General features: G+C 35.0%; 1 protein-coding gene across 1 annotated transcript in view; it reads right to left on the reverse strand.

The window, feature by feature from the left end:
- LOC150108472 (sorting nexin-6-like) overlaps positions 1-13,719 on the reverse strand; it is a 285,148-nt gene that overhangs the window by 177,847 nt on the left and 93,582 nt on the right. The window contains exon 6 of the mRNA XM_090390474.1: positions 7,615-7,695. Coding sequence (XP_090246600.1) covers positions 7,615-7,695 — 81 coding nt within the window. The remainder of the gene's footprint in view (positions 1-7,614; positions 7,696-13,719) is intronic.

Here is a 13,719-nt window from a genome sequence, read left to right on the forward strand (position 1 = left end):
GAAAGAGCTGACATTAACATCTCAAATTTTTATATTAAGTTTAATACCACTTTCCTTCATAATTTGATCCATATAGATAACGAATAACAAAGAGGATAAATGTATAATCTTTGTCTGACACCAGATTTAACATTAAACCATCTTCCTGTACTTCCTTCAATTCTAAATGCTGATTTACAATTCAAATAAAGACTAAGTATTGCTTGATATAATGCCCCATTGACACCATATAACTGTAGCGTATTGAATAGCTTTTCTCTTGGCACCTTGTCATATGCCTTTTCCAAATCGACAAAACTTAAATACAGATCTTTGTTATATTCCTATGCTTTCTCGATTATTTGTAGTAAAGTGAAGATCTGATTCTGACAGCCTCTATTTGGCCTGAATCCAGCTTGTTCTTCACCAAGCTTTTCTTCCACAATTCTTCTCAACCGTTTCTCAAGTATACTGGCATAAATCTTGCCAGGAACACTCAGTAGAGAAATACCTCTGTAATTCTCACATTCAGCTTTATTTCCCTTTTTATATATGGGTACTATGAGAGCTCTACTCCAATCATCGGAAATTCGTCCTTCTGTACAGGCTTTCTGAACTATGCAGTGCAGCTACTGCATAGTTCTGAAATCTTCACTTCAGCATTTCTGGTCGAATATCATCTAGTCCTGCTGCCTTTCCACATTTCAAGCCTTTGATGGCTTTCTCTCCTTCAAGTATGGATATGTATTCCTGACTATATGCCTGTTGAGTGTTTTTTTACCACTGTACTATCACTGCTTGTTTCATTTAGTAATTTTTTGAAGTAATTACTCCATACTTCACGGATATCTTTTTCTCCTGTTTTCATGTCACCTTTATCATTTCTAACTCCTTTTACAGCACTCTTTCCTCCATTTCTAAGCTTCTTCAACAACCTTCAGAATATTTTGCCACCTTCTTGATATTTATTTTCCATGTTCTTGCCAAAGTCCTCCCATGACTTTTGTTTAGCTAGTTTTACACAGTGTTTCGCTTTCTTACATTTTCTCTGTATTCTCTAAGAGCACAAGCTAACTTATTTGCCAGGAGCCTTTGATATGCTTTCTTCTTTTCCTTCACTGCCTCTTTAACTTCCTGTGTCCACCATGGACTTCTGATTTTTCTATCCTAGCAGACAACCTCACCACATGCCTCTCTGGCTTAATCGATCAAGGTTTTCTTTAAGGCTTGCCACAGAATCTCCAAGGTTTCATTCCTGTTCTCTAACTCTTTCATTTTTTCTTCAATAATCTTTGTGTATTTTAGTCTACAGTTCACATCTGAGAGCTGCTCAACTTTTATTCGCTTTAAAACTCATGTTATTCTTTTCAATATGAAATTCAGTTTTATTCTCCTCAAGACTAAATAGTGATCACTTCCAATTTCAAATCCTCTATACACTCTGGTGTCCTGCACCAGGGAGAAAACATCACTATCAACAATAACACAGCCAATGAGACTTTTCTTATTCCTTGCCTCTTCTCTCCATGTGAATTTGTGCACATTTTTATGTTGGAACATGGTGTTAGTAATAATCAGTCCATGTCCTGAGCAGAAATCCAACTGGTATTTGCCATTATTATTAGCTTTGCTCTTTTCTCCAAATTTTCACAAAATATTTTTGTATGTCTGACAATCATTTCCTACTCTGCTATTTAGATCCCCAACAAGGACCAACTTTTCCTTTTTCATTGTGTCAGTTGCTTTCTCTAAAGCCTCAAAAAATTCCTCCACTTCTACCTTAGTAGAACCTTCTGTGGGATCATAGGCACAAATAAGTCTCATTGTCCAGTTCCCTACATTACTCTACTTGAGACTGCCTGCCATTGAAGAAAATTAGCCTCGTATTTAGTGTTGAATTATATGGCTACTCCTTCTTTTCCTTGATTGTCATCCCTGAATATAACATTTTGTATAACTAAGATGAAAAGCCAAAAGGCTATTTTTTTCTGGCGAGGTTGATATAAGTTAAGGGGATAAAAATCCCTTATTGTTTTTCAGCCAGTAAGCGAAACTAAGATCGAACACTACGATTTTTATCCCCTTAACTTATATCAACCTCGCCAGAAAAAAATAGCCTTTTGGCTTTTCATCTTAGTTATACTATGTTATAATGTAATATAGTGACACACCTTTCGGTCAATCGTTTAGCAAAAGTATGTAAGTTTTCTTCACTTAAACTCTGATATTAACTAGGTCTAGCTACTCACTGATGAGACCTCAAAAAAGGTTGAAACCGGTCTGGGTAGTGACCTCTCCTCATAATGTAAAACAATACTACATCTCTTAAGAGCTGTGTTTTACATTATGAGAAAATATCAAGAACAGTGAGGAAGCTTGCTTCACCTTTGCAACGAGTTGCCGTGGTGTGGCACTACCAAGTGGTCACTTACGCTTGGATACGCTGACAGTTCGTCGGCATGAAACGTTACAGATCGTAGAGTTCGATCTTAGTTTCGCTTACTGGCTGAAAAACAATAAGGGATTTTTATCCCCTTAACTTATAACATTTTGTATTTATTGCTCAGAAAGATCTCACCAGTTTTGGTCTTTTTTGTTTCAGTCACCCCTATTATGTCGATCTGGTACGTATCTAATTCCTCAGCTAGCTCATTTCTTTGCCATTCAGGCTTCTTATGTTGATAGTACCAATCTTTAACTCTGGTGATGTTGAGGTGTGTTTTAGGGTTTGTTCCAGTAACTGACTTTTCGCTGTTCGCCCTGGTTCTCTGGCGAAAACAACAAGGACCTTGTGTAACTGGGCGTTGCCCAGTTACATTTTGTCATGTTGTACCATCATTTTGTATATTGGTTTAAGCCAATAAGAATACAATTTGGTCGGCTAAATCCAAAATTGCCAGCCCATCCTCGTTCGTTCAGTATCCAGGTAGATACCCGACAGGGTGCATCACAAGAAGGTGAGGATTGGACATTAGGTCAGAAGCCCTGGTTGGTTCTCTGCATTCCTTTAAAAGCTATCTGGAGGTCTCCTCTCAGTTATACAGCTTTGACCCTTAAGCACCCCGAACTTATTCAAATTTGGGATAATTCATTAATTATCTAATTTCTGGCATAATGAAAATGCTTTCCTTTACTTTTACATCATTTATTTTTGGAAATTTTTGTTTCAAATACTGAAACCCTGCTTCTTACCAATTCACTGCCTTCACAAAGATTTTCATGAGTACAAATTTGATGTGAAGTGGTGGCAAATAGATTTTTTGTGTCTTTTCCAATGTTATATGAGGTGGTATCAAAACGTTTCGAGACAAGGTTTGTAACACACCAACAGATGGCAGCACAAGGCTGCATGCACAGTCACAGGGAACACCTACCTTCATAAGTCAGTGTGCCAAAAGACATCATCCTGTGTACATTGGGAGCTGTGCAACTGATGCTATTCTGACCACCTGCTTTACCACATCTGCGATTTCATCATGGACAGCAAGTTAGAACAAAGAGCATACGTGAAATTCTGCATGAAACTGGGGAAATCGGCCACAGAGACGTTTGACATGATTTGGCAAGTTTATGGCGATGCTGCAATGAGTCGTTCGAGGTGTTTTGAGTGGCACATGTGCTTCAAGAGCAGAAGAACATCACTGAAAGATGATGAGAGATCAGGAAGACCTTCAACAAGTTCAACCCCCAAAAATGTCGAAACCATTTGGCAACTTGTGCATGAGCATCGTCAGAGAACACTCCACAATATTGCTGCCATTGTCAGCAGCATTGTCATTGTCACACAGAACAGTCCAGGCAATCCTCATGTGTGATTTGAACGTGCGCCGTGTTGCTGCCAAGTTCGTCCCCAGGCTGCTGACCCAGGAGTAGAAGGAACACCACGTCGAAGTCTGCCAAGAACTCCGTCAGCATGCTGTGGATGACCCATCCTTCATGTCGAATATCATTACCGGTGACGAAACTTGGGTGTACAGGTACGACCCTGAGACAAAGTAACAGTCTTCACAGTGGAAGAGTCCATCATCTCCACAATCGAAAAAGGCGAGGCAGGTCCGCAGCTTGACCAAGTGCATGCTCATCGTCTTTTTTGACATTCGCGGCATTGTGCATCAAGAATTCGTCCTCAGGGGCCAGACCGTCAATAGCGAGTTCTACTGCCAGGTTTAGGATTATAGAGTACATTTAGTATTCAGTCTATCGTTTGCCTTCTTTCTGAGTGATGCATGCATATACATATTATTATTCTCATGTCTATGAAGATGCCTTGGTGATCATGGTGATCATTAAATATCATTTAATTAGCTGTTACAAAAGACATTTGTTTCTTATATTTAATCATGGGCTATAACCAGCTTATGACTCATGGTGTGGATGTTATGATATTTATGATATCACCTGTTAATTGTGATACTCACAATACATTTTTTAATTAACAAAAAGATTATCTGTATTGTTGCTCTCTCAGATGCAGAAACTTATGTTCAATCTTTATATATCTTTGCACTGTTACTCACTCTCTTGACAAGTTTTTTGTAATATATTTGTGATAGAATTGTAGTTACATTCCTGGGGGAGGGGAGGAAATCATCATGGCTTTTCATTTAGAACAGCAGAATATATACAATTGATACATGACACTGCCCTCAAACCTTGGTGATAATTCCAAACTGTTAACCTAAACTGTTTATGAAAGATACCCTAACTTAACAGAACTGCAGATTTAGATTAGACTGATCAACAAACTGAAACTTGCTTTTTAAATTAAATTAAATAATTCTAATGTATTTTGAAGTACTGGATCATAATACGGTCGAAAACATATCACATAAAGATTATGTACTTTTCGTTATTCATAGATTTTTTTGAAATGTTTATCTTGAATAAGTCAGTAATTATACTAAAATTTGAAATTATTGCCATTTATTCAGCCTTTATGTAGCTGTTGTGAATCTCACAGCGTACAGTGGAGAGTGATAGTTCATGAATGAATCAAGGTATGGTGTGAATATGTTTGAACATCTGAATCTATGTTTCTTCAAGAAATACTCTTAATACAAACTTGGTCTGTTAAGAATTCTTACTCTTAAATGTCATTGAATCTCTCATTTCTTTAATTTATTATTATGCTGCATTTAAAAGTCAGAAGCTGTAAAATTAGTGCAGAGTGCTTTTGTTATGCATGCATCTGTGTGGTTTGTTTGCATTTACTCTCATTAGTAAAAGTAGGGAGCTGAAATAAAAAGCTGACCACTTGTCACTGCTCCAAGCCCTGTAAAGTAACTGACTCATCTAGTGTCTCCATAGCACCATGCAAAAAAAAACAACGAGTATTTGTTCTTATGTTGATACTGAAGATAAATTAGCTAGTCTCATATGGAGGTGGAAGGGTTTTTCTACCTGAAAAAGAGGTAGACTTACAAAAGAACACTTGTAATATACAGGCATCATGTTAATTGCTTCCATCCAACCAAACTGAGAAAAATATACAGAGAAAAATCTAATGATCTTGGCGATCAGACTTGATGTCAGACCTTATTATTAAAATACTTTGGATTAGAGATAGTTGTTGGAAGTTTTTCCACTTGGTTATACTATAAATTAAAGATACCAAGAAATTATATACTTGGTTTAATCCTTCATCCAATGTAAGCAAACAAAGTTTGTGCCTGAAATATTTTCAGGAGTGGGGCAGCTTGTATATAGAAGCTAATTACTTCACATCACTTGCCTTAGTATTAGACTTCTGCATTACTTCAACCTCAGTATCACCTATGGGTCTGGCTCTCTCTGATGAGACCTCAATAAAGGTTGAAACCAGTCTAGGTAGTCACCCTTCCCATAATGCATAGCATTATATATGTCTGCAAGGATATGTGCTTTGCATTATGGGATACTGAGGTAAGTGATGTGAAGTCATTAGGTTCTATATAAGAGTTGTCCCAGTCCTGAAAATATTTCAGGTGCAAACTTTGTTTGCTTACACTTGGATAAAGGATTAAACCAAATATATAATTTCTTGGTATCTTTAATTTATAAAATTGTATAGACTTGTTTCTCAAAAATTATACTTGATAGGAAAAAATTAAAAACATATTTGAAATCAGCATGAGGAATCAAGTAAGAATCACACACAGCTGGAAAGGAAACAAAAAAAAAAATGTTAAAATTTGTCAGATATTAATTACATTTAATTATAATTAAATAAAGTTTAGTCAATCATTATCCCTTGACATCTGCTTCTGCCAGTATACAAACAAGTTGCTAGTACATGTACACCACTAATTTTCCAGAACCTATGGTTTCAGAGCCTTGCTGGATTAGCCATTTTTGCAGAGCGACCAAAGTCATGTAATAAGAATTCCTGAGGACTATTCTGATTCACTAATTATACTTCTCCCATGTCTCCAAAGCATAATGGATTTAGAGACTTAAATGTTAAATATAAATTAAATGTGATTAAGTGATTAAATGAAATACAATAGTATAAATGACACTGCAGTTCTTTAATTGTTTTTATCTGGATTATTCAAAATAATGTCTATAATTTAAGAATCAGTATAGTGATGAACAATAGGTGTTTCATCATAAATGTTAATTCGTTCATTCAGGCAGATTTTCTTCTTATTTAGCCAACTTGCTATATCTTTGAAAGCAGGTCCCATAACACTTTTTGCATATTCAAGCAGCTCAAAAACAACTTCTTTTTCCTTTCCTTTCGTACATCAAATCCTATAAAGTTATGCTAATTTTCATCAGGAGAATTATCAAACATTAAGACAGACCACAACTTATGCCACATTTGTACCCTTTCACAGTCACTAGAAATGAACAAAAGGCACCTTTTATGTTAAATTCTGTAATAAATGTCTCTACAGGCTTGCTACCATTCACATCTAACAAACATTTCATGAAAAGTGAGCAATACTTAGACTTCAGAGAGCATAATATGCCTTTATCTTGGATAAGAGATCTATAGTTTGGTGGTATACACTGTATAGAAATATTTCTTACACAGGAGTTCAGCTCCTGTGAAAGTTCCTGTTAAGGTAAATTTTAATCTCTTTCATGCTACCCTAGGGCATTTTAGTTTATCCTATCACTAGGGTTTCCATCCATGTATATATGCAGCATTTGAGCGGCCTAAGACAGTACCTCTATCTGTAGACTGTCTGACTCCTGTAATCTTTCTTCATTCTCTGCTGTTAATGGCCTTTGGTGTGCATCACCAGTATAATGAGGTTTCATTAGCATTATACACTTGCTTGGACTGAGGTGTTCATCAGCTATACGTTTACCAGATTCGTTCATATACTGAATAATTTGTAGACTGTTTCTCACCACAATGGATAAAAATCCCCCTTTTTATACATTGTGAATCCCATGATGCTTCTTAGACCTTTGAAGCCATCCTTTGCAATACATTCACATTAATTAAGCAGGCTAGTGAACTAGCCAGGTAGTTGCAGGAATTTCAAGTGTGATCTCATAATTTTGTCAGGACTATAGGAAGTACTGGTCCATCTATTGTGGAATATCAGTGGTGTACCTGTATTAATTCTACTGGGCATACTGTATAAAAGCTTATACTATAGAACATAAACATGAATGCTCACAGGAGCTAAACTCACTTGCCTTATGATTACCTTTCCTGCTTTCTAATGAATCAGAAATTTTACTTAAAAATCCTTTTTTTACTTTGGCTCTTGCAGAAGGCTAAAAACAAAAGAGATGAATCAGGAATACTTTTTTCCCTATTAATGTATTTATATAATAAAATGTTAGTAAAAAACTTTTACATTAATATCATCAGTGAAATAAATATACACTACAAATTCATTGTTGCAAAGTACTACTACTACTTGTACTAACTCTTCATGAATTCCAAATCTTTTTGCATTTGGAGTGATGCACCAAAAACCTCATTAAAAATCCTTGGTGAATATGGAAATGTTCTCTACCTCTATTTTCTAGAATAGCATTCCTCAGCTAAATGTTCCCAAAGGAAATCTTCTAGTTTTCAAGATCATTAAGTTCTGTTTCTGTTCTTAGCCTACTGTTCCTAGAACAATATTAGTTTGTTTTAGTCTCAGCAACCTTTTTTATGAAGAATTAGACTCCTCAGAAAAAAAATATCAGAGAATGAACCAGTATTCTTTAATTTTTGTTTGATGCAATCAACAAACATTTTTATCATGGCAATAAAACTATAGTTTACACTCTTCTAGTCATCTTTTTTCTCTCCTTTTGTTTCTTTCCCTGTCTTTTTTATTTCAGTCCTTCCATCAGTGATTCCAATGCTATAACTATGTAAATTGTTGCCTCTGTGAACTGGAGACTAAATAATGTTATCTATGTCATCTTTATCTTAATGGCTCTGCATATTGTTTTTTACATTCTTAATTATATTATTACATAACACCTCCATGGAGTCCCAGGACTAACTGCAAGAGACCACCCAACAAAACACTATCTGATTCCCTGTCCTCATATCACACTACAATACAGTATTTAAGTCTTATATGCACGAGCACGCATGTGTGTGTAAGGTGGACTGGTTTCCCTATAATTATGTAATTTAACACCTTTATAATTAGCATTAACTTCAGTGCCATGCTCACATTCATAAAGATAACGCTGAAACTTAATGATTGAGGATATTAGATGGACCGTAGAGTAAATGAAGGATCACTGAAGGTAATGTTGAGTAGTTGCCATGATGTGGCTGAACCTTACCAAAGCTGGGATGAGATAAACTGACTGTGTATTAATGTGTATTAACCTGAAGCAGATCACAATTCACATTAAAAGTAAATAAATAAAAATTTAAAAAGGAGTGATATTGTTTCACTGAGTTGATATTAGACATCAATCATCATTTTTATAAAACAATGCGTGGCTGCTGTCAGTTCAGTTCCAGATACATAAAAAATTATCAAAGAAAATAATCCTTTTCCCTCTGCAACAATTGCTATAAGTTCATGATGTATACAAGAGATTAAAAAAGAACTTTGACTCTCAGTATATAGCAAGTTGAAGAAGAGATATAAAGTGAATTGTGCAGTTTATTCTCAATACTATAACAAACTATTGAAAAATCTCAACAACATTCCGCATAATTAAAATACTATGTAAAAAATTCACTACATTAAGCTCTCTGCTATAACAACTGCTCCAGGAATACAACCAAGTTTGCTACAATGAGCACCAACTGTATGAGTTGATGTGGGACCCTCACAATGAGATCTGGGACTGTAAACAATGCCAGAATGAATAATAATATTCAGACTAAAATTGGCAAGATATTCTAAATAATAAATATAAATTGTTATACTCAGGCAGTACCAAACTGAATAAAAGAAGTAGCTATAGCATACAATACTATACAACAGTATGAAGATAAACTTTTGAATGGCAGGAAAATTCAAGCAGTGATATGAACAAATTTCAAAATGGTGATAATGAAACTTATTTGTGCCTATGGACCCACTATGAGGAATAAGTTGAAGAATTTTTCAAGTGATTAGCAAAGGCAGCTGATATACAGAAAAAAGAAAGGCTGGTCTTCATTGGAAATCTATACAGCTGAGCAGGAAATGAATACCAGAGATTTCATGTTCTGAAAAAAATGTGGAGAATAGAGCAAAGCTAATAATAATAATAATAATAATGGTAAATGTCTGCTGAATTTCTGTTCAGAACATGAAAAAGTCATCATTAACACTATATTCCAACATAAACACGTGAACAAATTCACATGGAGAGAAGACACAAGAAAGTCTCATGAACTAAGTTATTCTTCATAATGATTATCATCATGCTGATAGAGCATAACAGGTATCTGAAATAAGAAATGAACACCATTTAGTTTAGAGGAGGACAAATATGAATATCATATTAAAAAGAAAAATAAATAAAAGTTTTAAAAAGAATCAAAGTTATGCAGCTTTCAGACATGAACTTTTTAACTTAATGAACAAAATATGATTTAAGAGAGAAAAAATGAGTTTGAAAACAAGATCTAAATAATAGAGATTCAGGGACAAACACTGACCGAGTCAGTCAGCCAGTCAGTGTATGTCTGATTTTGTAGAAAATTGTAGATTCAAGAAGTTAATGAGGTAATCCTCAAAAAGAAAAAAAGCATAAAAAAGTATCTAGCAAGTAAGTCAGCAGGTACCCTGAGAGAATATAAAGAAAAATGCAAGTAAGCTATGTGTAAAAATAGCTAAACAATTGATGGGCAGACAATGGTAAGAATACAGAAGATAAATAGCACAAAGGTGACAAAATGCTGAGCAGGGTTATTAAAAAGAAAAACTTAAAAATGGAGGAAAGAATATGCTAAAGAGAACTGGAATGATAAAAATGATATGCAAAATTGAAGATAAACTGCACAGTAGAATATATGCTAAGGCAAAATATCTTTTATTTATTATTGATTTAACAAAACAGCTTTTTGTTGGGTTTTGAATGCCACAGTGCTTGACAACAAATACTGTCATTTAAAACTCAACTCTGCAAAGTTCCTCTTGACAAAAAGTCAAGAAGTAGGTCCCACTGAGACCTGGAAGGCTCAAATGAATATTTGATGAAAAGAATAGGAAAGTGATAACCTAAAAGGTCAAATTTGTGTAGGCCATTTAATATGCAGAACTTTCTAGATGATATACTCCTTACATGCAAAAAAAAAAAAAAAACACGATACTCAGTGTTGATTTTTAGGAAAACATCTGTGACAGATATTTTCAGTCAAATTGAAATAATATAATGTGGAATGGTCTTATGGATGCCAGACTGTGTCTTGGGGAAAAAAATTGTTGCTCTCCAGTAAACATTAAAAAAAAAAAAGATACAACCATTTGTTTCATGATGTTGCACAGATAGCTAATTAAAATTACTAGACAATAATTAGTTGAAATTTTGATGACCCATATCTGGCTTTGGAAAGACAATGCCTTCTGCCAGAAATTCAAAAACTGATACTCAAGGAAGATTATGTTATAAAACCAATGCAGTCGATCCATGGAAGGTGAATGCAATATTTTACCATCTCATAATGGATATCATCTGGACCTACAACACTTTGCTGGAAATTAAAGCAAAGCAATTTTTAGATATTCATTGATTTCATTCATCACTTGTAGAGTTCCGGCAATCGAAAAATAAGAGAATTTACTTTTTTATTTCCTTCTATACTTTATAGAAATTTGTGGCAGCAGGGAGAAATGTTTTTGATGTTTTGATTAAGCTTTCCTGAAATTATCTACAATTACTTTTGGATCAGCAATAGTATATCTTATGGTCTAGGAGAATAATTAATTGGGGTCTTTCCCCAGACTGCCGTGGTGGTGTTGATTTGGTAATGAAAGATAAATGAATGCAAGATTGATGAAGAACATATCATGCTCAAGTGTGAGCAAACAGGAAATCAATTAATTTGTTGTGGTGGGCTATCTGCAAAATGCCCCAAGCTTCGAGTTTTTTTAGTAGTTAGGCAGCCAGTGTTTCACAGTTTGGGGGAAAGGAAGAAACTGGCTTGATGATTTTTTTTTCCTTTTTTTGGAATTGTAGTTGTGAAAGCTTACATACTATATAATATGGTCAAATACTGCTAGGGAGAGAGAGAGAGAGATAATGTGTTAAAAATCTGGATAACATATTTTCCATCATGATACCTGTGATGGAATATATGATTTCCATTAAAAAAAAGTGGATGTCAGAGGAAATGTAAGTAGTTGGAGTAGTGACAGAAAGAGAGCAAAGATGGTTAGATAAATAGAGAACATCTCAGTAGGCATATGGAAGATGTTGCTAGTATTATAAAGAGAGAGAGAGAAAGAGGTGGTCATTGTTGCCCCATATATGCTCAAAAATCTACCTAGCATCCTACTGCTGGTGTTTGTTTTCCCCACACATTGTGATGAACATTAAAATCAGAAATATAGGAATGTAAATGAAAGATGAGTTCATTAAAGTCATCCTGGGAGATATCAACTCCTGTCGGAAAGTAGATGGAGTACATTCCTTTCTTTCCTTTAGTGTTACACTTTGATCAGCATTCATTTCAGTAAATTCATGGAGACGACAACTGTGTTAGGAATAATTACTTTAATTTCCTGACATTTTGACCTTCATATTAAGGTCATCATCTGGAATATACACACACATATATACAAAGACAAGCTATATTACATAAACAGCACATTTACCAACTATGGTAAATCTGGCCTTTCGGATCATGCCCTGAATACTCTATAGAAATGACTGAAAAGGCACCAGCTGTCTACAATCACACCAAGGAGGCCTGTAAAATTCTTATCAACCACTCTAATCTTAACAATAATGGTGGTCTAAAAATCCCAAGAATATAGATGACACATATTCTACCTTTTGGTCTAAGAGTTAATTATAATTAGGACTGTAAGTAATCTGGGATCTTAACACTAACATAACAACACTCATGTTAAATTATGAATTAGGCCCACTTTTGCTGCATTAAAACGATCTATATGAATTTATTCTCTGATGATATAAATAGAATATAGATTTGATGTAGTTTTTTTCCCCCCACTAGAAGTCAGGCCAGTAGAAGAACAGTTGATTAAATCATTGTCACTTTAGCATACTGTTTGAAATGTAATATAGTTTCTCTTTGTGTGTGTATATACATATGTGTGTGTGTGTGTGTGTGTACTCCAGATGATCACCTTAATATGAAGATCGAAATGTCAGGAAATTAAAGCAATTATTTGTAACACAGTTGTAGTCTCCATAATTTTACTGAAATGAGAGATGGAGTATATTGTTATTATAGACTATGGGAGAAGCAAATTTCAAATGCTTCTATGGTGTGGAAAGGGATTTGTTTAAAAGGGGGATGGCTGTCCACAATGATGGCAACTTCAATATGGACAGGCCCATCTTCAGTCTTGTCCTTACAGATGGTAAAAATGCCATAAAAAATAAGGTTCTTGTTTGATTCCAAGTGAGTGTCTCCAGCAGTCTTTTGCAAGATCTTGATGCCATTAGTTTTGACAGAATCCAAATCTATTTCACTGTAAAATTTAAATTTTGTAATAATTTCTGTTTAGTGGAATTGTCTCATTTAGGAGGACTTGCTTACTTTTTTTTTTTTCCTTTCCAGGAGAGTATGGATGGTCATTGCCTTTCTCCAATGGAAAAATATCTAAGATATGTATGCATAAAATGTTGAAAGCCTTTGATGTTGGAAGTTTATTATTATTTCCTTAGATCTCCAAGGAGTCAAAAAGATAAGTGGGAAGGCCCATTGTCAGATACTTAGCTCAAACTGTGCCTTAAACTCATCACTATTTCTACACTACTGCTCCTCTCTCTCTCAGACAATGCATTTCACTCCCCCAACCAAAAAAGCTGCTCCTCACTCCCCTGCTTGTATCTTTCTCACACAGCTCCTGAGGGATGACCTCTTGTTCTCACAGTTTACCATACAATCAAATGTTCTTATCTAACTGCATTCCAAACCATTCCATTCTTTGATTGTTTAATTACATTCACTACTGTTTTCAGCATCCAATCTTCTTACATCATGTCTCCCTGTCACCTGAACTCTCCCTGTTTCTGTCTGTCTTGCATTCTTGTTGTTTCATTCTCTTCTGTTCTCTCACACTACTCACCTTTCCATATGCAAATGCTTCTTCAGTCTCTCATACCATGTTATTTTCTTCCACGTCATCTCTTACTTCCTCCCATCTTTTA

This window comes from Typopeltis vanoorti, chromosome 3, assembly GCF_054136105.1.
Source record: "Typopeltis vanoorti isolate ZY-2024b chromosome 3, IOZ_Tvanoo_1.0, whole genome shotgun sequence".
Lineage (NCBI taxonomy): Eukaryota > Metazoa > Arthropoda > Arachnida > Uropygi > Thelyphonidae > Typopeltis > Typopeltis vanoorti.